We start from the raw sequence: 27,238 nt of genomic DNA, 5'->3' as shown, positions 1-27,238 counted from the left end.
ACATGACTTTCATTTTAAGCTTATTTTTAATAGTATATTTAAATTAGGATACAAAGTATGACTATGAAGTCATGTGGAGTTGGTTAGAAATTATAATATCCAAAGTCTAATAATAAAGAAAAATTCTTTTCAGATTTTTATCATTAAATTATCTAAAAGGGTTAGAAAAAAGTAAAGTCTCTTTTGAAGATGCCAAATAATATCATCAGTATGGGTCAAATGACCAATAACATCAAATTGCCTTCTCTAACAAAGGGATATTATATATGAAGATATATCAGTGATTGTAAACTATTACTCAACAAAATAAATTCCCAGTGATATATCACTCAAAATCACACCTTTTATAATATTCTTAAAAGGATGTATTGGAGTCTTCATCCAGGTACTTTGGTTAAATGTTTTTGTCATTTCTTGAATTATGCTACAAAAATGAATTGTGGCTGGGGATGTGAGGAAGTTTCAAGAAGAGACTGACAACTGAACATGTGAAATATCCTGAGAAGAGTAGTAGTGATAAACTGCTCTGATAGAAACTGATCTAGATCAGCGGTCCAAATTCAAATCCTTTCAGGGACCAGGCAGGTAAGATAAATGAAAGAGGTAATAATAAGGTGTAGTGAGGACTGCAGCAAACTCTAGAGCACGTAAACTATCCACAGGTTTCCAAATACATATTTTAATTTCTGCCCAAGCAGTAAAAACATTCCCAGGCCATGTGTGGCTGGTGAACAGTGTCTTGATTCCTGAGGCAAATATTGATACGGATCTGTGTAGCAAAGACACAGGAATACTCTGCCAGGCTCTCATAAATTTACATATTAAGTTCAAATGCTTTTTGGGTTTTGGGGGGTCTTTTTGGTTTTAGTTATTTATTTTTTTTAGCTACTCTTGCTTCTTCTACTTCAGTGACCTCAGAAATAGTTTGATTCAGTCCATCGTTCCCAGGGTACCTAAATAAAACGTGTGTATCTTAAGGTCCTTACGTCCCTGGCGACAGTGTTGGATAGGGTTGGCTGTGACTGAGAAGGGCTGCTGGGTGCCTTGAGGTCATGAGGCTCCGGGGATTACTGTCGTACCTCACACTGGTAGAGAGCGTGGCTTTGGGGTTGGTGTTGGTGCAGACACATAAGGCAGAATCACCTACTGTGAATACCTGTATTCAGTCTTCCAAATCAGAATGAAAATTTACCACAGTGATTTCTTTCTTTAAAAGTAGAACTTTTTAACTACCATCCTTGGAAATGTACATGACTGTAAGCTAGAGGACGTTGCTCAAGTTGATGCTACCTTTGCTTGAGCGCTTGAAAGAATCAGTATTGACAGCAGCTAAAATAGTAAACACATTTATTTGTTTACATTTATATTTCCATCAGGGATGTCTTACTCTCTGTTCAACAATTCCAAGTGTAGGAAAAGATTTACTGTCTTGAAATCCTTTCATCAAATAAAACATATAATTTGATTTAAAAAAACCTTTTTTATTTCATTATCCGTATAGCCAAATGTTTGTAGTTGGACCAACAGCTCTGTTGACTAACAGATAAATGTGTTATTTATGGACCATGCAAATTTAGCCTGTCTTGTAACTCTTGTCGGTCTTCTAAGATCCTACTATGTTTCAACGTTGAACGGAAAATGTGACATTTAAGCAAATAATTTGGTCCCTGACTAGGGCAAATTTACATATTGCAGGACAAAAACCATGATGCCAAAGGTAAATATGACAGGGAAAAAAAAAAATTTAAAAGCAAAAACCGTTTTTCCCCTTTATAAAGCTATTTTAGTAGTTGTCCCGAGTTGGCAAATAGATTAGGGTTGATCATTTACTGCCTCTGATTGGGACAGGACAGAACTGGTCACAGGCCACTTTAAGCAATTCAGTGAACAATAAGAATCCGTCACTAAAATAATCTTACTCTTTCTGAAGTCAGTAATACAAAAAAGGGATCGTGGATGATGATATGTAGGAGTTTGGTTACAAGGGTACCTTTCCTTCCTGAAGGTGTCTTGTGAGAATAAAGTAATACTGAGGAACCCACCTCTGCTCTCTTTAAGTGACTGTCATTACGGAGTCCGTTCCAGGAGGTCAGGGACTCTGTCTCTCACCCATTATCCTATCTCCAGAGCTCAGCATTGTGCCAGGGCCCGAGCAGAAGCTCAATATGTGAATGGTGAATGAATGTGACACCTTCATCTCAAACTGTGATTTCACTTGCCGTGTAGACATCCGCATGGAGCAGTGTTATTTGAAGTGGGATGAAGATGAGTGTGTCCATCCTGTTCCCGGAAAGTTTCGCATGGATGCCTGCTGCTGTGCGGTTGGGGCAGCTTGGGGCACGGAGTGTGAGGAATGCCCCAAACCTGGCACCAAGGAGTATGAGACCCTGTGCCCCCGGGGGCCGGGCTTTGCTAACAGAGGGGACGTTCTTACAGGGCGGCCATTTTACAAAGGTAACTCTCAGCGTTGCGTTGACCTCTCTGCACCAAAGCTCACCTCCCACTTTCTCTCAGATTTGGTTTTGCTTTAAGCATGTAATTTGTCACTTTATTTTCTTTGTTAAACATGATTTGTGGCCAGCTTTATGGCCCAGAAATATAAATCACCTATAGAGGCTGGTACTGAAGTACAGATGTAAAACACACTACTAATCTCACTTTCTGTACATCCTTCCACCCCGTACCTCTGCTTTCCTTAGCGCAGCCTGACCAGATGCAGCCCTGCTGTAGCAGAAAGCTCCCTATCCCCCCTAAACCTTACCAAACAAGTGGTCAGAAAGAAAGAGATCAGAACCCTGCATTAAAAAAATGCAGAACCTTTTTCCCTTGTGGAACTTTCTCTCTGGCATCCGTGTGATCACTGACGTTGCAGGCCCCCGTTTGGACTTGGGAACATTATTTTCCATCATGACAGATTTTCAGCTTTAACCAAGGAACCCACACTCTTGGATCAAGCGGCTCTCCATTCCTGCTTTGTTCTGCTTTCAGATATTAATGAGTGCAAGGCTTTTCCTGGGATGTGCACCTATGGCAAGTGCAGAAATACAATCGGCAGCTTCAAGTGCCGTTGCAACAGCGGCTTTGCTCTGGACATGGAGGAAAGAAACTGCACAGGTAAGACTGCTCTTCCGCTGTATTTGACAAACCCTGACTCTCTTCTTTTGCTCTGTTGGAAAGTACTGCCTTCGAAAAAGCCCATGTTCAGCTTTTTGGGTTCTTTCCCCTGCTCTTGAATCACTTCTCCAAACCAGCTCTTGTGAGAGCTGCGCAATAGCATGGAAGTGCTCTGTTTTACCTGAGGAACAACAGAAGAACACGGTTTCCAGGATGATGAACGCTGAAGACTAGAGCAACCACTGATTGTGTAAATGATACACAGTACCTATTAAGAATTTTAGAGTTTGTAATGGAGCAGTTGTAACTTATTTGCTTCATCTGTGAAGAGTTTTCTTAATTATGCTCCTGTCGCCATCCATATATCCCTGTCCATACCTGTTCCCTTTAGTTTGAAAAGATAGGAAGTCCAGATTTTTCTATGACATTACATAAATTACTCCAGACCCTTGAACTGTAGCTCCAAGATCTTATTTCACAGTTCTCTTTATTCATCTCCTCCTTGAATTTTTTCCTTCCCTCTTGCCCTCACCCCTGCTGCTGCTTCCTGATCTCCACTGAAATGTGCTTCTGACTCCTTCCTTGCTTCGTACTGCGAGGTACTGGAGTCCCCACGTCGCTGCCCGCCTAGACCATCCCCGGAGCATTTCCGAACTGTCCATCTCCCCTGCTGCCCCAGCTCCTCACCCCCCACGTGGCTTTCCTGCTCGACTCTCAGGTGTCCGGTCTGGGAGGACCTTCCTGCACGTCACACCTTCACCTTCAGCCGGACTCAGAGCTGCTCTGCAACACCGTTCACCTCTTACACCCCTGAGTGACTCTCTGCTCCACCTCTAGACCTCCTCTGACCCACATGCCCTGTCAGACCCCTGCTCACTGCCGCACTTCCTTCTTGACTTCCACTCTCTTGGCCAGATCCCTTCCTGCACACCCCTCTCTCTGGCAGTGAGATTTCCTCTTCCAGGGTTTTCCACTCCTCTGCATGCCCTCCCCCTTGCTGCTCCTGCTCCAGCCCTGTCACTGGGCTCCCTCCTCTCTCTGCAGTACTTCCTTCCCTTTCCTGTTTATTTCCCTGGACCTGAAAACACGTTCACACCATTTCCTCCACCATCTTCTCCCTCACACTACCACCCCGTTTCCTTTGCTTTTATCTCTCACCTCTCTCTCTTGAAGAGCCATTTGCTTTGTAAGCCCATGTAATTTCCACTTTTGCCCTCCCTCGTTCAGGCACATATACGTTCTCTCACAGAACACCTTTGTCAAGTTGAAAAAAAATACCTTTTTCTTGATGCATATTCTCCATGACCTCTCTGCTAGCCACAGCCCCTCCTTGATTTTCTTCTATCTTGGTCTCTGTGGTACTTCCCTGTGTCGGTCATCCTTCTGTGCCAACGATGTTTCTTCTCTCATCTTCACAGATCCTTCCTGCCCTTGGCATTTTCCAGAGTCCTCTGCCTCTCACAGCTGCCCGTGCCCCCGTGCCTTCACAAGCGGGCTCTGCTGAGCGGACTCCTCAGTGCGAGCTCCGTCCTCTCCTCTGCCTGAGTGCCACTGCCACACTTGCATGTGCCTCCCTTTGTCCCATCCCCACCCTTCCTCTGCCTCGCGACTTCCTTGTCTGTAGTAATAGCATCAGGATCACTCAGGATCGAGGCCTCAGACTTAGTCTTGATCTCTCCCTCCCTCAGACAAGGAAGAAGTTATGTGTAGTCTCCCCTGCAGCGGCTGTTTGAAGTACTAAACTCTTTCTTCAAGACTGTTGCAGGTGCCAGCTTGGCTCCTCAGGGAATAGACTCTGAGCAGAGATTAGCGTGCAGAAAGTTTCCCAGAGATTGCTCTTGGGATCAGCACCTAGGGGAAGGAAGGGATGAGAGCAGAAGTGGGCAAAGGGGGCAGCTGGGCAGCCCTCAGTCCCAGCATGGCCCTCAGCCCACCCCCACTGGGAGCTCTGGATCTGGGATGGCCCGTCAGAACTGTCTTGGGTTAGGGCAACAGAACTAGGCGTCTATGGACCTGCATGGTCAGTCTTTGGACACATCTACCCAGGGAAGGGGTGCGGGTGTGAGGAAGGGTCCTCTTCGCTGAGGCATTTCTTGAAGATACTTTACAGCTCAGGGCTTTGTGCCCCCAAACTCCCCAACAGCAGGGGGGAGAGGTGAATAAGTCCTTCTTTCCTGAAGGGGGAACTGGGCAACACATGGCAGTATTCACTGCATGGCAGATTCTTCCAGAGTCTTCCATCCCATTGATTGTCCAATCTGACCCTTCATGTTCACCAACCATCATGTATTACTTCCCACAAAGCAACTTTCAGAGACTTACAGTTTTAAACCTGGGTGAAGACAGGGTTCTTCCAGTTTGGACTCCACTTGCTATTTTTGGTGTGAAATTAGCCAAGTTCCTAAATGACTCTGAAACTCGCCTCCTTTAACTGTGTAAGAGAGACATTTGTTGGTCATAGTGCAGTGTTGTGGTAGATAATGTGAAAGGACAGTGGGACACTGTTGGCTGCCATTCTTCACAACAATTTAAAGCCCATCTTCTGTTGGTGCCCTCACTAATCACACCCGTCCTACCTATCTTTGCACTCTCAACCTGTGCAGTCCAGCCACTCTGCAGTGAACTGTTCTCTGAAACACGTTATTTTTCTTCACCTGTACACTTTATCTCTTGTCTTACTATTCATTCCACTTCTTTCAAGTTAGAATTTCTTTTTTTTTTAAGATTTATTTATTTATTTTAGAAAGAGAGATAGTGAGCCCAGAGAGGGGCAGAAGAAGAGAGAAACTTTTGCAGACTTCTCACTGAGCTTGGAACCCAGTGTGGGGCTTGATCTCAAGTCCCTGAGATCGTGATCTGAGCTGAACCAACTGTACCACCCAGGGGCCCCTCAAGTTAGAATTTCTATACAGGCTTCAAGGACAAGTTCAAAGCTACCTACTCCAAAAATACCAGTTTTTAGCAGAAAACAGTTTCCATGGATGCAGCACTGTATGAGACAGGCCCTGTTCTCAGCACTTGACAGATACTGATTCACTTAATCCTAGCAGGTGGGTTGTACTGTACTCCCCATTTAACAGATGTGGAAATTGAGCCACACAGAAACGAAATGATTTTCCCAAGCCTCTTCATAGAACTAGGATCTCCTTCCAGAATCCACACTCCACACTGTGCAGCTCCCACCGCATCACGTCAGCTAGAACGTGTCCATGCTCTGCTAATGAGTTTATTCTTTGTTCTTCAAATGGCTTAACTACCAATCTCTAGATACTGATAGACAACAAGTAAGAGAATCAATATGCATATTGTTAGCTGCCTAATTGAATCAGCGAATGTTGTTAAGAATTTTGTTTAAAAGCATATCTACAGTATTGCCTGTAATTAGGGAAATAAAGAAAGACCAGATGCTGGGAGAAGGCATTTGACGAACGTTCTGAGACTGAGACGCGCAAGAGACCATGTAGAAGTTACCCACTGATAAATCCTGTGATCAAAGAACTTCAGAATTAAAATAAAGAGATGCCAGCAAAGGCATTTTTTCTGACTGGGACAAAAAAAAAAAATTAAGTACGTCATGTTTTCTCAATTATATTTTATAGACATGACTTCTCTATTAAAAAAATCTCAGTTACAAGCATGGGATATTTCTCAGAAAATCTTGTTTTTGATAATATAAATTCTCCCGTTGAAGATTGTTATTTTCTGTAGTATGTAAAGAGCAACAAGCACATCATTCTTCTTCATTTTTATTTTGAGAAGTAAACGAGTAGCCTCTCCACATCTGAACGTGACAGGAAAACATACACCGGAGCATATTTCACGGCCCCACCATGTATGTGCCCTTTCTAGCTCCAGGTGGGTGGGCGCCATCTGCCTCTGAGGCTGGCTGGGTGCGCTGGTCACCAGCCACCCCTGCTCAGAGGTGGCAGCCCCAGTGGACTCCCACCACGGTGGGCACCGGCTGGTAGAGAGAATCATCGTTCTCTCACTTCGTGTGCAGGACCTTGTTCGTGTGTCCCCTGCTTCCCCATCTGCCGCCTCACTTGTCTGGCTCACACTGCAGTTTCTCTGTTCATCCCTCTGTTACCACTTCTAAGCCACAAAGAGAAATCCACAATTCCAGAATTCTTAAAGGCAAATGCACCGCCTGCCCGTTGGCCGTGACAGTTTTGGCAGTTGGGGAAAGGAATGTGCTCAAGGCCCTGTGCGCCTTGAGCTGCTCTCCAGAGCGCGCATAGCTTCATACTGCTGGCCGCTGACTTCTCCAGCGCCTCATGTGCCCGGCATCTTCCCTGGGACGGCCACACCTGTCTCACCGCGCTCTCATAGCTGCTCCTCTCATGCTCTTTTTTCATTTCTTTTCAACCCTGTGAAATAGACATTGATGAGTGCAGGATTTCTCCCGACCTCTGCGGAAGTGGAATCTGTGTCAACACTCCAGGCAGCTTTGAGTGTGAGTGCTTCGAAGGCTACGAAAGTGGGTTCATGATGATGAAGAACTGCATGGGTAAGACAGCTCTTCCTGTCCCGTCTCCAAACCAGAGAGCTTGACCTTGGCTTGTCTCCCAGCTGTTAGCAGCATGCTTGGCAAGGCGCTGTGGTGAGCGACAGAACAGACTTCAGTGTCAGACAGGAAATCTGCTCCTAGATAACTTTTGGGGAGCCCCAGCCTCTTGGTGCCTTTAGTGGCAGTGAGATACCGAGACTGGGTTCTCTTTGTTCATAGAATCTAAAATCAACACAGACTACTGCCCACAAGGGATTCATTTAACATGCATGACCTTGTGTGGTGACCCCAAATTTATATTCAGGCATGCAGATCCCATGTAATTTATTTTTGTGTGTGTTATTACAAACTCTTTTGGTACTGCCTATGTTTTAGTCCATATTTAGTGACTTACAGGACTCACCACATGAGACATAAAAGGTGATCAGCCTACGATTTTCCTTTTACTCTGATCAGTGATACAGATAGCAATATCTGGTGTCTGGAATTTAGGGTGGTGTGAAGCAAATAGTGTTTCTTTTTATCTCTTGTGAGCCTGCTTGTTTCATACAAGTCAAATCCTTGGCCACTCACTGTCTTTAAGAAAAAAACTTACCATTTATTTACTGGTAGTAGAAAAAGTGGGGAGAACATTATCCCACCTCTACTGAAACCTGTCTCTTACATTTAAGTCCCACTTCCCTCAGATCGTAATTTTTTCCCCCATGCTGTATACGTGAATATTTTTCCCTCAGAGTTCTTTAATGGATCTCACGTTTTTACCTTTCAGACATTGACGAATGTGAACGTAACCCTCTCCTTTGTAGGGGTGGCACCTGTGTGAACACTGAGGGCAGCTTTCAGTGTGACTGTCCATTGGGACACGAGCTGTCACCGTCACGTGAGGACTGTGTGGGTGAGTTTGTCTCATTAGCACATAAACTCACCCAGCTCACCTGGTGAAGATCATAGAGATCAGCAGTCAGTTCTGACAGACTTGTTTTGGGCACAGGCAGTCTAGCTGATTGAAAGTTGAAAATTCAGAACTCCTTTATTTGCACTCAGGCTGTGTCCTTAGAGAATGCCCTAGTGACACACTCAGAGGAGCCAGCGTTGTCCTGGTTTCCCACTATTCAATGACAAGCACACCTGTGTCAAACCCTGTCCCAGGCCATGCAGTTCCCTGCCCCACAGAGGATGAAGTGGGAAAGCTGCTGCTGTTGGAAGGACTGCTCCCTCATGGCTCACCTGTGCATTCATCTGTGCATCTACCTGTCATTCGTTCAGAGTCTGTTCCATACCCCCGTGTCTGTCATCACAGAAAGATCCTGGTCTCTTCACTGGCAGAGCTGAGGGGCAGGGGTGGCAGGGGTGACGTGAGAACCCCAGCTGGTCTTGCTGGTCTTGACGCCTTCCATCCTACTGCTCTTCAAATGTATACGGAGGCCTCTGGGACTACTGTGCTCTAGTATATTGGTTTTAAAACCTTGATGTAGCCAGGAGACATTTTCTTCACAGAAAATCTGTCTTACAAGTGTCAGCAAATAAAATGGTTTAAAACAGAACAGATGGCACACCCCCATTTCAAAACATATTCTGAGCATACCTTTCCACTAGACATGTATTTATTTATAAACCCTATTTATATTGTTTTGCTAACATATTAGGTGAATCTTAAATCATACACTAAACAGACATTTTTAAAAGGTAAATTGAAAAGGTTTTTTTTCTTTAAAGATTTTTTTTTTAAGATTTAATTTATTTATTTGAGAGAGAGAGCCAGAGAGAGTGCATGAGCAGGGGGGCGGGACAAAGGCAGAAACAGAAGCAGACTCCCCACTAAACAGGGAGCCTGACACCGGGCTCGATCCCAGGACCCTGGGATCATAACCTGGGCCAAAGCAGATGCTTAACCGACTGAGCCACCCAGGCGCCCCTAAATATTTTTCATTTTAATAGTGTTACTAAAACTGTTTCATAGAGGTGATGACAAGATACTTGCTCATCTTGGTAATGCAGTGAATCGAGACCTGTTTCTTTTTTTTTTTTTTTTTTTAAAGATTTTATTTATTTATTTGATAGACAGCCAGCAAGAGAGGAAACACAGGCAGGGGGAGTGGGAGAGGAAGAAGCAGGCTCCCAGCGGAGGAGCCTGATGTGGGTCTCGATCCCAGAACACCGGGATCACGCCCTGAGCCAAAGGCAGACGCTTAACGACTGCGCCACCCAGGTGCCCCCAGAGACCTGTTTCTAACCTGAGTTTATTTTGTTAGTTTTCATGGATCCTATAGCTGGAAAAAAGTACCCCTTACAGGTGTATTATATAATATGAGATGCCTATTTTTGCACATTTAATGAAATAGGTATTTAATGATCATAGATATAAATCCACATGTCACATAGTCTTCTTGGTAATTTTGAGAATTTGGGGTGAAGGTCTTGTTTTACCAGATTATATTGTCATTGTTTTTACCTTTACATTGTGTCTCACAAGTAGCTTGTATGCTCCCGTTTTCTTGCTGTTCTGTAGTTGCATTAATAACACTACTTGATTCCACAGACCTTTACAGAAGTTTATTTATAAGGCACCTGCCTATTTTATAAGGGTTAGTTGATTTTAAAGTAGGTGATGTAGGTCTACGTATTGAGGCCCACTAAACACAGTAAGATGGAAGCACACAGACAGCGCGGGCCCCAGTATTGAGCCCTGTGACTTGGGGAACCAGCCTGCTTCCCTCAGGATCCTCCACATTATTCAGGCAACTCTTGACCATCTAATAAAGACCAGGTGAGCATGCCAGTGTAAATTTGTATATTAAATATTAGTAAGTATTAGTAAGTTTTATATCTGGCATATGCTACATGCACATGGTCTCATGTTCACTACCCACATGCGGCTGCTTAAATTTAATTAAAATTCGGTAACATTAAAAATTTAATTCCTCGGGCACCTGGCTGGCTGAGTTGGTAGACGAAGTAACTCTTGATTTTGGGGTTGTGAGTTTGAGCCCCATGTTGGACAAAGAGATTACTTAATAAAAAATTAAATTAAAAACATTTTTTAAATTTCAATTCCTTAATCATTTTTTTCATGCTTCAAATGCTCAATAGCAGCCATGTATTGGATAGCAGAGATATGGAACGGTCCATCAGTGTATAGAGTTCTGCTGGACGGTGCTGTCTTAGGTAGTAATACAGATTCCAGTATTTTCTTTGAACACCCCAGGAGATCATCTTACTTCCCCGTGAAGTACGCAAACCACTTTGGGGACCAGTAGTCACTTGCAGCATTTCTTGATACTTTGAGTGATGTGGTTACTGCAAAGACATTAATGCTGTGTATCTTTTTATAGATATAAATGAATGCTCCCTGAGTGACAGTCTCTGTAGAAATGGAAAATGTGTGAACATGATTGGAACCTATCAATGCTCCTGTAATCCCGGATACCAGGCCACACCAGACCGGCAGGGCTGTACAGGTGAGTGTCGACCAAACGGGTCTGCTACTTGTATTTCTCAGATCAGTCTAGGACAGCTCCTGGCACTGAACATATTATAATGAAGCCGATGGAAGTCCTTTGTGCTAAACACGAATCTCAGAATGGGGACAGAGCTGTAGGATGCTATCATTTTGTGGTTTTGCACAAGAGTCTCTGGTTTTATCATGGAAAACACCCTGAACTCCAGTTTCTGAGTTCTGTAATCTTAGGCTCCTGGGGCTACACGTCCAATAGAATGCTATCTAAAAGGAAGTAGAAAGAGCTAAGGAAGACCAGTGGTATAAAGATAAACCAACACAATAGTGGGGAGAGAAATCCAAAGCCATTTAAGCATTATCTGTTTAAAGAGAAGAAAATTTCCCTATTTTTTTTTTTTTTTTTTTGAGGGAAGTAGGCCTGACGAGTAACGTGGCCGCAATGTTGTTTTCACAGATATCGACGAGTGTATGATCATGAATGGAGGCTGCGACACGCGGTGCACGAATTCAGAAGGCAGCTATGAGTGCAGCTGCAGCGAGGGCTACGCCCTGATGCCGGACGGGAGGTCGTGCGCAGGTACAGAGCGGACAGTGTGCAGACTTGGCACAACTCACTGATGTGACCTCACAACTCTCGCTCCAGATGTTGGGAGTGGATCTGGACGGGAAATACAGTATCTGAGCTTACTCAAAGCCACTCTTGTTTTTATTTAATGCTAATTTTCTGTCATCAGATATTGATGAATGTGAAAATAATCCTGACATCTGTGATGGTGGCCAGTGTACCAACATTCCCGGGGAATACCGCTGTCTGTGTTATGATGGCTTCATGGCGTCAATGGACATGAAAACATGCATTGGTGGGTACCATAAAGACGGGATGAATGCTGTGCACACATCTGTACACACACACGCATGCACATAAGTGCACATCCATATAGACGTGAGAGGAAGGGGCTTTTTCAGTTACTTTAAAAATTCAAGCCTCTGTATTACAAAATGTGAAAGCTGAAATGGAAGAATTATTGGAAAATAATTCTAGAAAATGATATTGCAAATAGATTATGTTTTAACTTTTATATGTGTATTTCAATATTACACTATTCAGTTTAAAAGAAATCTTTCAAATTCCTAGGATGAACAAGTGTTAACCAAACTATTGAAAATAAATTTTCTAGATGTGAATGAGTGTGACTTAAATTCAAACATCTGCATGTTTGGGGAATGTGAGAACACCAAGGGATCCTTCATTTGCCACTGTCAGCTGGGTTATTCCGTGAAGAAGGGGACCACAGGATGCACAGGTAGGTCCCAAACTAGGACCCTCTGTGCTTTGGCTTCTCCTCTTTCAGAAGCCAGCCTTCAGCATCATTGGTTTCTTTGCACCAGGGGGTGACTGTGTGATGAGCACCTGCCCCAGAGCAGCGCGTGTGATGGGTTTGTCTTCTCTGGTGGCACAGTGTCTCAGCCGCACTGCCACAGAGCTGGCTGCCATCCGCCCGCAGAGCAGGGCAGGGGCGTGCAGTCTGGTCCTGTGTGGCTGCTGAGCGGCGGCTGCCGCTCGGAGTATTCGCTTTCTTAGGAGGCCTGCTGCCCACACAGGAGACATAAGGAGAGAGTATCACAGACCTGAAGCCATCCCACTTGTTGTTTTTGCAGTTCCTCTAACTGGACAAAATTAATGCAGACTTCCATTTAGACCCTTTGCCGTCCTTTCCCCCATCTTTTCGTCTCTTTTTTCCCCTTCTCTTTCTCTTTGCTTTTGCCGCCTCTTGCCTTGGCCCCATTTGACCCTCTCTTTTCTCTCTTCACTTTCTTTCTTTGCTCACCCTATCCACTTTGTCTTTTGTTTCCTTTCTCTGTTAAATAAGTTTTGAGCTTTTGCATAAAATGGGCAGGGAAGTCCCAAGGTGAGTGCTTTGGACCAGGCCTTCCTCGCTGTTCAATTTAAAGCCGTCATGTAGCATTTTGCTCATGGCAAGTGGTGGGTGGCTTGGACCACAGCCTGGCACTTAACCTGACACCTCTAGGGACAGGCGAGTGAGGAAGAGAGGATGCTATGTGTGTTCACAGCTAGGAAAGTTGATGCAAAGCCTGTCGCTCTGTGGGTGTGTGCATGCACGTATGCATGTGCACACGTATGTGAGCTCACAGGATTGCAGCATCTTCGACATGTAATCATTGAGCTGGATAGAAAAGATTATTCCATTCTAGAAAGCTCTGGAGAACCAAAGCTACGTAGTTTATACACACATGTGTGTGTGCGTATATGTAGTATGTATATACCTGTGAGTCTGTGTTTATGCGTGTATATGTGTATATACATATGTACTGGTAAAAGCTTCTGTTCATTTTCCAGATAAAATTTCCAGGGAATATTTTTACATATTCTCAAATAAATAAAAGATGAATATACACTAAAATGATAGTTTTCAAAAACTCTATACTATACTGTATTGATTCTAAAAATGACAAGAATTATTACTTATTTTAAAAGTCAGGTTTGTTTTCATCTTTATGAAAAACATGTAATGAGAAATATTAATAGGAAAGGAGAGTCTTACTTTGGAAATGCGATTTCTTTTGACATCTTGTAATCAGACCTTCTGCATGGAGTTTTGTCTGGGCCCAGGCAGAGAGGTGGGGAGGGTCAGACACACGTATCTCCCTAGGGGGAGTATCTCTCTGCTACCAGAAAGTGAGTGGCAGTTTTCTCTAGTAGGGAAAGACTTGTTTGACTTGGATCATGAACTTCCAAATCTTGTCAGTGCCTACACAATTAAAAATAAAAATGATGTGAGTGGTTTTTTTCCATACCAATTTAGATATTTCCATGTTAACTTTAAAATTTTACCTGTGCAGAATTATACTTGGAAGTAGAATTAATTAGCTTTGTGTTTAATTTTCATCGTATTAACTGTGGTTTCTCAGATGTGGATGAGTGTGAAATTGGTGCCCACAACTGTGACATGCACGCCTCCTGTCTCAACGTCCCGGGGAGCTTCAAGTGTAGCTGCAGAGAAGGCTGGGTTGGAAATGGCATCAAATGTATTGGTGAGTTTGCAAATGTGAACATCCTTGCTAAGACACAGAATTCTTAGAGGCTCTTCTTTGCACAGTCGTTAACCCACGTACTTTAACAGGAATACACTCTTGCCTTTCATTTATTCTTTTGAAAATCAAAGACTATCTTTAGTTGCAAGGTAATTCCTGCCTACGAGTTTCCTTTAACCTTGGCATAAATTATCACATCACAGCAGTATGCCTCAGCATCTGCTTTTTAATGCGTTGTTCTTCGGTAAAAATTATTTGGTGTGTGGCCAGAAATCCAAACAGATGTATGATGAAAAATGACTAATGTATTTTTCCAGTCTTTTCACACAGCAATCAGTGAGACGTAAAACCCAGTGAAACACGTGAAGGAAATGGAAAGGTTTTATCAGATAATCTGAGTCTGTACCTGGTCATAATCAGCCTCTTACTAGAAAAATAGAATTCCTCTTCCAGAGAAAGCAAAAGGTTTTGCTGGATTACAGGAGGTCTGATTGGGACAGAGGGGACTGGAAGGACAGTTGCCGTTCTCCAGGCTTTCGAGTTGCTGAGCTGGGGTCTCTGAAGTCTTTTCTGGCTGTGAGGCAGGGGGGCTGGCTGTCGCCCTCGCTGCCATACGTAGCCTGCTTCCTACACTCCCTGTTGTACATGCTTTACCAACAAAGCATTGTTCCAACTGGTTAGAATTATCCAGGTCAACTTAAAATAGAAAATAAAACCAGCTAAACTGACCTCCCCAGGATTACTCACTAAAACCTTGTAAGTCGGCAGTAAGCATTGAAGGGGAGAGCCTTAAGATCTGTTAAAAATAACATCAGTTAACTGGAGTATACTCTTAGCCATTCGGTGGTTTTATACTTGCCTAGTGTATAGGAGCTGACTGTGAACATAAATGATCACACTTTCCAAATAACTTTGTTAAGTAACGTTCCCTGATGGCATCATTCAGTTCACTAGCTACCCACTTTTGGTCCAGCCATCACTCTTACCATTAATCTCACAGGTGTTTTTCTGTTTTGTTTTGTTTTCCAGCCATATCCCCATTCCTATTTTCTGGCCCCACGGGCTACTGGTTTTCTCTTTTCCAGCCTGCCTTTTTTGTGCTTGTCCATCCATCCATCACTCTGGCCAACTATTGCAAAATACAGAAGATTTAACTGTGTCTGGGTACTTCTGTAAAACATCATGCAAATTCATTCTCTTCTTTCCGTCTCCACCCCTCTGCTCTAATCTCAGCCATTCTCCCTCCCTTCCTCCCTCCCTGTCTCTGTCTCTCTCTGATGGACCCAAAAGGAACATCCTTATGTCTGTTCATGGCCTTGCTCGTCCTGTAATCCATTTTCCACATGGCAGCCAGACAGATCTTTTAACCCATGAATCTGACCTCTTTACAGTTGTCGTTTGAATCCTCAAATTTAGGATAAAATGGGTTTACGAGACCTTGTAGCATTCTCCCAGTGGCTTCAGCGCCCATCAGCCCCAGCTCCTACATTGTGGTTTGTCACTCTGGCTCCCTCAGTGTCTTTTATCACATCAAGCTCTTTTCCTCAGCCTCTCAAAATGTGTTGTTCCCTCCAGAAGGAATACCATTCCCTGCCTCTGGGCAGCAGGCGAACTCTGACTCATCCTTCCAGTGTGAAGTTCACTGAGAACTCCTTCCCCTGTGGGACCTTCCTTGGTCCTACAGCCCAAATGAGAGGCCCGTTTTATTCCCTTTTCTTCACAGGACATATAACCTCTTTGACATAATCAATACTTCTGTGTTTAGCATGTGTCATTTCTACTAGACTAGACTCTGTGAGATCAAGAATTGGATCTTGGTTTCCTCATCTGCTAAAGGAACTTGAAAACTCTTTGCTAATTTTCCTGCTCTGAAATTCAGTCCCTGAATTTAGAAATTGACCCTTTTTTAGGGTTAAAAGAACCGGTGATCACATCTGTGCCTAGTAGAATTTAGAAGGAAATCTAGCATTGGTTTACCTTTTAACCATTAAAATTCTAGCTTATTAGATATCTCACAAATACTTTCATTAATCATTTTAGCCCCCTGTTTGTAGAACGAACATTTTGGATTTTGGTTCTGAAATCTTAGAGAATTAGAATTGTGACCTTGCACGTAAACGAAAACAAATCCTGTTTGTCCACTGTACACTTAAATTAAGACAAATGAAAATCTTGTGTTTAAAGGTTCCATTTTCATTTCTTTTTTTTTTTTTAAGATTTTATTTATTTGACAGAAAGACAGCCAGTGAGAGAGGGAACACAGCAGGGGGAGTGGGAGAGGAAGAAGCAGGCTCCCAGCTGAGCAGGGAGCCTGATGAGGGGCTCGATCCCAGAACCCTGGGATCACGCCCTGAGCTGAAGACAAACACTTAAAGACTGAGCCACCCAGGCGCCCCATCCATTTTCATTTCTGAACTTGAGACTTGATCACTCTGTTCTCTTGGCACGCAGATCTGGACGAATGTTCAAATGGAACCCACCAGTGTAGCATCAATGCTCAGTGTGTGAACACCCCAGGCTCCTACCGATGTGCCTGCTCCGAAGGGTTCACTGGAGATGGCTTTACCTGCTCAGGTGGGTGAGAGTGCCGAGGTGTGCTCTGACATGGTTTTCATGGAATACTCCATAAGATTGCCCTCTTTGAAGAAAACAGTAGTTAAAGGGGGAGGGGATTCCCATTCCGATTTTTATCACTAAATGAATGACATGAGGGAAAACTATTCAGTGCCTTAAGATTCAATATACGTTCCATCCAGTCACTGCTAGTTCACGTGCTCGTCAGAATCTCAGGTCGTCACACGGTGTTGAAAGAAAGAAATGAAATCACACAAGTGAAGGGTTTAAGAAAACACATTCTGAGAGTTCAGTAAACATTAGCTGCTACTGAGCTGCTCTTCGTTTTTGCATTCCTTAAGAATAAGACATCTCCTCATTATACTCCTATGAATGACTGCCTTGTCCTGCTGGACATAAAGTATGATACTTTTAAGATTGTGGAGATCAGTTTTTATCAGTTGAACCAGCACACACTTTAAACCCCCAGTTAAAAGACAGACTCTAATTTTTTTCTAATTATTGACATCAAAGACACCGACTCATCATTTTCAGATGCTTCTTTAAGAAAACATGCTTATGTAATATTTAAAGTTTCATTACTTTTCAGTCTTAGCTTATTGCATCTTTCTTAGCATTTCTCTGCCGTAGGGTGTGAAGGGAAGGGCATGGCTGTGGTGCTGGGCGCAGCTACACTTAGATGCTGCACCAGCTGCGGGGGCTGCTCTGAGCCTCAGGTTCTTCCTCTTCTTTTTTTTTTTTTTTAAAGATTTTATTTATTTATTTGACAGAGATAGAGACAGCCAGTGAGAGAGGGAACACAAGCAGGGGGAGTGGGAGAGGAAGAAGCAGGCTCATAGCGGAGGAGCCTGATGTGGGGCTCGATCCCGTAACGCCGGGATCACGCCCTGAGGCGAAGGCAGACGCTTAACCGCTGTGCCACCCAGGCGCCCCAGGTTCTTCCTCTTCTGACCAGCACAGGGTTGGTGAACGAAACAAAAACGTGCACCACAAGCACGTAGCACTCTACCTGGCAGATACTGGGCCTCCGTAAACATTACTTTCTGCGCTACCCTCTTTTTCCATTTTATAGGATTAAATTGTCAGGTCTGTGAATCCTGCTTATTTGCATAATTAAGAGAGCAGTATTTTAATACAATCATAGTGACATGAAAAAACTCTCCTAGACTAGCTCCAATTTCCTTAAACACACTTGAACTAGTAACAAAACAAGTTGTTCGTTCATTGAAAACATTATAATCTTAGACGCCCTTTTAAGATTAATTTCAGTGTTCTGGGTCATCTGTCGTCAGTGATGTTGGTATAATACTGATGCATCAATTTGGCATGAAAGAGAACTAAGACAGATCCACAGAGACACCTGCCCTCTTCCTGTTTATCGGGCGATAATTGAATGTGAAGGTTTTGGTTAAACAGCTCTGTTAGCAAGTTGTACACCCTTGTTTAGGGGACTATGACTGAGTGTTGTTTCATGTTCCTGAGCACCCGCTCAAGTCGGTAACGTTATCTCAGTTCTAGAGCAAGGAAAAGCCATGTCACGACACCGGGAGCTTGATAGAGATGTCATTTGCTTCTCCCACAGATGTCGACGAGTGCGCAGAAAACATCAACCTCTGCGAAAACGGGCAGTGCCTCAACGTCCCAGGCGCCTATCGCTGCGAGTGTGAGATGGGCTTTACTCCAGCCTCCGACAGCAGGTCCTGCCAAGGTGGGTCCCTGCGACTCTAACTCATTTCCAAGCTGGATCAGCTACAGCACATGAAACCACAAAAAGGGCTGGAACGGGCTCCACCTGGACGCAGAATACACAGCACATGCTGCACATATAAAAGTCGTTCAGGGAAGCGTGGGTTACTTTGCCGAATGAATAAGGATGAAGGCGGCTTTCATCTCTTATGAAGTTTTCCTGGCCAAGAGCCAACACTTGCAAGTTTGGCTCATTCCTTTTTTTTTTCTTTTTAACCATTTCTTTTTTTTCTTTTTTTTGTATTACTAAATGAATGACATGTGGAAAAACTATTGAGCTTTTTAAAAATAGGAGATACTATCTCCCCCAGTCACTGCTACGTAATGTGTTTATGAAAACCTCAGTAGCTTGTGTTGGGCATTTACCTTCATGTTTCAGTCTGCCGTCTGTCTGTCTGTCTGGGACTGGAAGTCCTCCCCAGGGACTCATCAAGGACTGCACCTTTTGCCCAAGAGCAGTGTGTCCTGCCCTTAAGTGGTGACATCATCCCCCTTTCCTAGAAATGGGACTTGTGACTAGTGTGATAGCTCTCCAAGAAAAAGAATGTGGATTTACTCTTAGAGACTCAGTTCACTTTATATGGAGTTTGGGCCCATCACTGTGTTCATTTGGAGAACATGAAAATACCCATGAAGAAAGGAAAAAGATTAAAAACAATGATGAACCAGAAGGCTTTAACAAAATTAGTGATTCATAGAAAACCTTTAAGAAAGTAACTCAGGCTAAATGCTCAGCAAAGATTATAAAATGAAACCAGATTACTGGCTCTCCCTATACTAGGGGCTAATCACATGAACACAAATAGCAGATATGCATGCACACGCATGAGCACAGTTCCCCAGTGTCAACCCAACAGAAATCATGCAATCTAGAATGGCTCAGAGTACAGCCTGTCTCCAACTCACTACCTGAAGTGATACTGAAGAAGAAGGTGTGTCTAAAAGGTCATGGAAGGTTCAATACATACCCACCAAGTCTTAGAGAATCAGACCAAGAGAATGAATAGTAAACCCTGGAGAAGATGATATTAGAAACTGAAAGCGTTCATGCCTCTGCATTGACCTGTTAGACTGAGCAGAATCTAATGCATTTCGTATAAGGCCACTGTAGAGTGAGCTTAATTTTTTTCCCTAGTCCTGGTTTCTTGTAAGCACCAAAGCTAATTAGTAGAAAATGTGAGTCAATGTGGTTTTGGGATTACATGATTTATTACTCATTTCAACTTGACAAGAGTTGGTGGGAAAAGGAACAAGTCAGCAGTAGCCAGATACTTTGGCCAACATAAAATTCCAAAAAATTAATTCTTTGTGCCTAATAATTTCCCCTTCATAATTCTGTTCCTTTATCTGCAGCCTTGGCCCTTCCAGAACTTCTCCCCAGGCCTTCCCTGAGGTGAGGCTAGGTAGTTTATACTTACTGTACTTGCTTCATATGGGAAACACCTCCTGCCAGGACAACAGAGAAGGGGCACACAAGTAGTTCATCCTCAGTGAGACCCTGCTCCACTTTAGCTAAATGCCAAATTTTGAGATCCCAGAAATGTAGTTCCATGGTTCTGCCTTTTTCTCCTTGATGTTGTCATATCTCTCCCTATAAGACCTGTCTCATCTAGAGTTTCTCCTGTATTCACTAAGTTAATTTCTTGAGGCCTCTTCCCATCTGATTATAAATATATGCCCCTCTGAATTGACTGTCTAATCAGCATTTTCCACTCAGCATCAACTTCTCACCAGGAATTCTCAGAATTCTGTAGAGCCCAAAAACTTGCTGCGGTTGGCTGTTTGCCAATATTCTCCACCTAAAATGGGAGAATATAAAACCTGGAGGAAGCTCCTCAGCGACAGGCTAGGACTCCATCAATGGAGTAAACATGGATACAGACCATTTGGTATCATGTATGAAGAGAGAAGAGAGGCCAGGTTCATCAGTAGAAGAGCACACAGCACCCAGGGCAGTTCTTCCCATTTTCGTCCTCACTCCTTCCCCACCTTAGGCTAACAGAAGAGCAACTTTAATAAAGTCTGTACCCCAACTTCTCTTCCAAATAACACCCAGATAAAGAGGGGAGGCTGTCCAGACACTCTATCTAAACTGTATCAGAGTATATAAAAACTCATAAAAGGTCTGACCAAGTAGCGTGTACACAAGTTGAAAGTAAGCAGTAGCAAGTCTGCAGGCATCATGTGGAACAGTAAAAGAACACACAAGAAGGAGAGAACCAACCCAGAGTAGACTAAAACCACCCAAGGAATGAAAGCACATTTCCCACAGGTACTTTATCCCATAGATGACCTTCATGTGAGCATAAATAAGAGTGAACAAGTTCAAAGAGATTATAAAAACAAGAAAAGGCAAAAGGAGAAATTGCAGAGCTATGGGAAACAAACACAGCAAAATTAGATACCTATTCAATAGAAGCAGCTGAAAACAGAAAAGGTAAGAGGTGAAAACGTAATGACCAGCATAGAAAATGCGCAAAAAGAGGTGAACAGGAAAGTCGGAACAAGAAAGGTGGAAGAAGTTAACACTATGAGAGAAAAGACGAAGACCATAAATGAAAGTATAATCAGTGTCTCTGAAGTAGAGAGCCCAAACTAAATGAATAGAAAAAAGTACTGAACAGCCAGACATTTCCCTGAAATGGAAGAAAGCACTGAATGTTAGAGAAAAAGGTAAATCATAAGACCAGAGACTTAGCCTTATTACTTTTTTTTGACTTAAGTCATAGAGAAGGATTCTTCAGACTCTAGATGGAAAAGGGAAGTCACGAACAAAACGGAAGCATTCAATACCAGAAGACACGAGAACGAGGCCCACAAAATCCCGAGGACACATGTGAGGATATTCTACCTCAGCAGTTATGAAAACAATAGGCATATTCTCACATGTGGAATAATGCACAGAGAAAACACCTGTGGGCCCTCCCTTCTTGGGGAAAAAAAAACTTAGCAGTGCCACACAACCTTTCAAGAGAGAAATGTAAGCGTTGCAGTAAAAACCTCACTGATTCCTTTAAGAGTAAATACTAATTACTTCAGAGATTATGGTAAATGCCATAATCATTTAAAAAGTGGAAATCATAGAAATAACAAAAATGAGTTGGAAGCATATGTGAATGCTAATTTTCTTAATCATTCATGGCAATAGAATCCATCAATACTGTCTCGAAATTATATTTGAATTTTAACATAAGGGGAAGAGAGCATCAATTTTTAGTGTTTTTTATCAATTCTTAACATTAGAAAGTATCTTAGAAACTACGGAGATAAATACAAATTGATCTTCTGCATAGAAATTGTTTCAGCTTCACTCTGTGCCTATGGATACAGCAGTATTTGGAATGATGTTCATCAATGATAATTCCTTCTGGCTGGATGGATTTCTGAGCGATTTTCTGCTTTTGCTACCTTATTTACGTATTGTTTTCTTTGCTTTCTGTTTGCTGTCAACACTTTTCTGTAGTTTGAATTTCTGAATACGCATCAATTTAAAAACAAGACAGTATTCTAAAATACCTTCATTTGTGTCCATATAAGTATATACAAGTATTACATTATTTAAATGGAAGTTATTTCTAATAAAGTTCATTTAAAAGTAAAATGCATATGAGGAGGGCTGATATTACAATTCCATTTCCACTTCTAGACTAACACCATTCAATTATAAAATAGTTATAATGAGTCTTACTTATTCATTTGTATGCAGAGAATAACTGTGTTTATAGCCTCAACACAAGAAAAGATACATCAGTTCGTCTTTTAAGCAAAGTTTGAAACACACTTGAAATCTAATATAGTTGAAACTCATTATTTCTTAACTGTCATGAATGACCAGCAGACCTTTCTAAACTTCATCCCTAACTGTCTCTAGACAGTGTGTTAACGTGCCTGATCTCGTCTGGCCTAAAATCCCATGCCCTCTCTGCCTTCTCAGAGTTTGAGGTCATTTGTGTACAGAAATGTCCATCTTCTTCCTGCGAGTACAAGTATAGATTATTTCTACAGCTGGACACACACATATATGCCTTCATTTTCATATGCATGAGGAGGGGTAACTTCTCTACTGATTGAGTTAAAGCTTCATGGAAGAGTTTCATAAACTGAATTTATGACTTCAGTTCAATGGAGACATTTTAATGAAATTTGTGAGAACGTAGAGCAATGGTTGATCTTATTACATGCTATTAGAAAAAATTATTTCCCTATTTAAAACTAAGTTTATGAAAACAGATTAGATTGCAGAGTAAAAAAAGTTTTTAAAAAGTTAAATAGTTTTAATGATATCTTTAATACTTAAAATATGTCCTATACTTGGTATGTTGTAGATGTTTATAAAACATGTTTGTACTAAGTTATTAGAATCTTGGAATTCTTTTTATGTTTAATTTTTTACAGTCTCTTTCCATTGATATGTTCGTATTTAGTTTTTTATTTTTATGCCTTAGGCGAATTCTTTCTTTTTTTAAGTATAGTATAACCCAAGACAGTTAAAATGCTCAGTAAAGTAAAATATTTCTTTTAGACCTTTGCTCTATAGGTGAACATTAGGTGTTTGCCATTTATGTGGTCTACCTAGTCAAAGAAAAAGAAAATTTTTTACTGCATAAAAACATCTGGGGAGATAGAAAAATTTATTAAGGTTATATAAATTAAATCAAAATGTCTTTGTACATAAGAGATTATTATTTTTTCTATCCTCAGATATTGATGAATGCTCTTTCCAAAATATTTGTGTGTTTGGAACATGTAATAATTTGCCTGGAATGTTTCATTGTATCTGTGATGATGGTTATGAATTGGACAGAACCGGAGGGAACTGCACAGGTATGGCCAGTAAAGGGCTTGACTCTGTTCTTATTAGTTGAGGTGAAAGTATAAAATTTCCTAAGTATAAAAATTCCTCAAATTTCTGCTCAGCCCTCTGCTTAGCCTGCTTTATACCTTGTGTTACATATTTTTTAAATTACATTCTGACACGTTTATTTTTAACTATGGAATTGATACATTTTTATATAAATAATATTAAACATCTAACATGAAACTAGGAAACTGTTTCTTTGTATAAATGTATCTATGTGCATATATATGTACATAAATACATACATCATTTTAGTTAAGCAGGTGGTAACATTTTTTTCTTCCTCTGAATCCCAACATCTAATTACCATTTATTAAAGATATTAAATGATACTATCCTGAATACCATGTGGTTGATCTGTGGAACCTGTTGTAGGTCTATACAAGGATTTGATCTCTATTTCACTGTGCTGAGGACTTCCCAGAGATCTTTAATAACTTCCAAAGATTCCACCAAATTCTTGGGAACAGCAGTATGCAGAGAGAAAGTAAAGATGTTCATGTGGGCATTTTAAATGCTTTTCCTAGATATTGATGAGTGTGCAGATCCCATAAACTGTGTGAACGGCCTGTGTGTCAACACTCCTGGTCGCTACGAGTGTAACTGCCCCCCTGATTTCCAGCTGAACCCCACTGGTGTGGGTTGTGTTGGTAAGTAAAACAAATAGAACTTGATAGAGTTAAATATTTACACTTTCATGGTGATGCACTGTGGTAAGTATTTGCTGCAATTGATTTGAAAACAAAATAGTCCTTTCTCTTAACAAACTCCCGATGACCAATATACATGGTTACTTTTGTTGTGTTTATCTTTCAAGACGTCAAAGAAGGAGCAATAGCCTAGATGGCAAAGTGGCTCTCAACCCTAGCCGCACAGTAAAATCCCATGTGGAGCTGTAAAAATCTGCTGATTCTGCTTCACTCCCAGAAATTGAGTCACTGGGGCCTCAGTATTGCTTAAAAACTTTGTTGGAGCGAAGGCTACAAACAGGCAGCTGATAAAAGGGAGTGCTGCAAAAGTGAACAGACATAATAAGCAAATGCCCAAAGTCTTTAGTAATAAGAAAAAAGTCAAAACAACTGTATAACTATCACTTTATACCTAACAGACTGGCAAATTTTGCCAACCTGGATGATGTAAAGTGTTGGTAGGAGCATGGACCTCAAGGAACCCTCTTCTCCCGGTAGATGGTAGAAGTAGAGATCAGGATAGCCTTGCAGAGAATGTTCTTGGACAACAGTACCCAGATTAACTGTCAGCATATCATCAACTTAGGTTTTGAGTTTCTTTTTAGAGCAGTTCTGTTTGTATGGAGTGGTATTTCATGGCCTTATTTTTTTCTTAGAGTTCTTCCAGAGGACAGAGACTCATTCTTTATCTTACAAATACCATAATGGCCCATTAGAACCTCCTCTAAGTCTAAGATGCATTATGAGATGTAGTGATCTTACTTTCTCTTTGTCTTAAAATTTTTTGCCATTATTTTAGGTTTTATTTCATCATTACTCATTAGTTAGGTCCAATGATGCTAAAAATGAAGATGAAAATAATAAAGTGGAAAATCATGCCATCACCTAGAAGGATTAACACAATCGTGAAAAAAAAGTCACCATCTCAATAATCTTCAGTTTTCCTACTGTGTTGCCCAGGGGATGGCATCATCTTCCAAGAAGGTGTAAAAGAACACTGGAGACACTATATTTGGAAACTTCTTTTAGCATGTATTGAACACACTTGAGAGTTCAGAAGTTTTCACTTTCTGGCCATAGGAGAAAGAGAAGAAAATAGGGCATGAAAAACATTTCCCAGTTGTCAGGTGGATCAGGAGATGAGTACAACATAGACTCCAGTCTCGATTCTAACAGTGATGGTGAAATTGATCACAGAAACCTAATGCCAGGCTGCGACTCTTCAGAGACTGACATCTAGATGAGATTTTTCAAATTCAAGAATCAAAGAGTGAGTGAATAGTAGACTTCTGTAGACAGAGGAAATACGGTCTTCTCATCTCTTAGTCAGTAGGAAGAACCTCAACATGCAGTATTTGGCAAGTACCCGAGTCATCCCTCTCAGGTCTCTGTATTCTTTTATACCCAGGATTTAAGTGATTTGGTCCGTAAGTGGACTAATGATGAAGGCACAGGTATTTAGACAAAGCTTATTGAAAGGAAATATGGGATGTAGAAAGATCATTGGGCTGACTATCCAATTGATAAATCTAAAAATGAAAACTTTTTTTATTTGTGGAGCAAACAGCTGTCCTCTCATCAAAATGAGGAGCTGTCACAATTGTCAAAAATGTCTTCAGACGTTGTGTTTTAATGATGCAAGAAAAAGAAGAACAAGAAGTAGTAATAAGCTAGAAGCTATTAAAGATGTGTTTGAAATGTGTAATCAGTTTCTACAAAATGGGTATGTTTCAGGTTCATGCATGGCAGCCGATGGGCAGGTAATTAGGTTCATAGGACCTTCTCAGGCTTGTATCTCTCCAAAACCAAGAAAATCTGGTCCAAAACCAAAAAAACCTGAATAAGAATTTGAATTAGAGATGATAAAAGTTGTTATTAGAATTTCTAGTAAAGTTGTTTCACTGTGCATTTTTTCCCTATAAATTATTTATCAAAGTTATTATAAAAAATTGAAAAGTTCCACTGGATGCAGATGGTAAATAATAGTGACTATATTTCCTGATACTGAGGGCAAAGAATATGGAAACTCTGTGAACCAGCAGTTTCTCCCCTAGCTGTAGACGGCAAAGAAAGGAACTGACAGGCCCATACACAGACATGGGTAAAGACATTGACTGCCACGTTATTTGTGGTACCAGGGACTTAGAAACCATTTCTGGAGAGGAGATAGATTTAAAAAGAATGACAATTGGGCACCCTATAGAATTGACAAATTGCATATAAATAAAAATGGAATGACGTCTATGACAAAATACCATTTATGTGCTCATGGAAACAAAAATACTCATTTTGCAAGAACACAGACAAAAAGATTATTAAATGCATTCAGATGGTTGGGTATGGGACGAGGATAAGAGAGAGAGAGGGAGGGAGGGCAGGAGGAAGCATGAATGAATGCAAACCTAGTAAGAGCAGAACCGAGACTTAGCTCATCTCTCTGCACCTGAGATTCAACAACAAAAAACAAAATGGAAAAAAAAAAGAGAAAAAAAAATTTAAAGTTTTCCCAGTGATTCTCATGTGCTGCCAGGTGTGAAAACTACACTGTAGGCCGTACTTAGGACTTGAAATTTTACTCTGACTGAGAAGGTGAGCCGTTGGAAGTACTTCTGAAGGATTACTGTGGTATGGTGGGAAAAGTCGGCTGTCGTCAGGTCAAGGCCTGAAGTCAAGAGTTGAGTTAGGGAACCATTGCAGTGGGCCAGGAGAGAGGTGGCGGTGGCTTGGTTCAGGTTGTGGTGATGGAGGCAGTAGTGAGAGGTCACGTTCCAGGTACAGAAGTGACTGACTTTATTACTGGATTGAATACGGGATGACAATAAGGAGTCAAAGACTGATGCCAAGGTTTAGGACCTGAGCAACTGAAAAAAATGGAGTTGTGTTTATTGAAAATGCTGAAGACCCAAGAGAGGAGTGGAGGTGAGGAGGTTTTGTATGTGGAGGAAGGAGTACCAAGAGTTTGATTTTAGATATGTTAACTTTAAAGTAACTGTTGGGTCTCTAAGGGGAGAAATCAAACAGGCAACTGGCAGAATGGTCTAGGGTTCTGGGGAAGAGATGAAAGACAGAACTGTACATTGGAGAGTTCTCAGCAAAAGCACAGTATTTAAAGTCATGGAACTATTGATCTAGATGAAAATTATGGATAGAGACAAGGGAAAGACTGAAATTCTTTGATATCTTAAGTATCCTCTCTAAAATTGTTACTGACTGCCTTGCCCAAAATTCTCAAAGGTCTC

General features: G+C 41.7%; 1 protein-coding gene across 1 annotated transcript in view; it reads left to right on the top strand.

The window, feature by feature from the left end:
- The window catches only part of FBN2 (fibrillin 2), a 239,399-nt gene that overhangs the window by 161,150 nt on the left and 51,011 nt on the right, over positions 1-27,238 (top strand). The window contains exons 24-36 of the mRNA XM_026507878.4: positions 2,227-2,454; positions 2,989-3,114; positions 7,493-7,621; positions 8,391-8,516; positions 10,954-11,079; positions 11,533-11,655; positions 11,813-11,938; positions 12,257-12,382; positions 14,010-14,132; positions 16,584-16,706; positions 18,289-18,414; positions 23,154-23,276; positions 23,838-23,960. Coding sequence (XP_026363663.2) covers positions 2,227-2,454; positions 2,989-3,114; positions 7,493-7,621; positions 8,391-8,516; positions 10,954-11,079; positions 11,533-11,655; positions 11,813-11,938; positions 12,257-12,382; positions 14,010-14,132; positions 16,584-16,706; positions 18,289-18,414; positions 23,154-23,276; positions 23,838-23,960 — 1,728 coding nt within the window. The remainder of the gene's footprint in view (positions 1-2,226; positions 2,455-2,988; positions 3,115-7,492; positions 7,622-8,390; positions 8,517-10,953; positions 11,080-11,532; positions 11,656-11,812; positions 11,939-12,256; positions 12,383-14,009; positions 14,133-16,583; positions 16,707-18,288; positions 18,415-23,153; positions 23,277-23,837; positions 23,961-27,238) is intronic.

This window comes from Ursus arctos, unplaced genomic scaffold (genome assembly GCF_023065955.2).
Source record: "Ursus arctos isolate Adak ecotype North America unplaced genomic scaffold, UrsArc2.0 scaffold_5, whole genome shotgun sequence".
Classification (NCBI taxonomy): Eukaryota; Metazoa; Chordata; class Mammalia; order Carnivora; family Ursidae; genus Ursus; species Ursus arctos.
The sequence above is the reverse complement of the archived record's forward strand: the minus strand, read 5'-3'. Positions and strand labels throughout refer to the sequence as shown.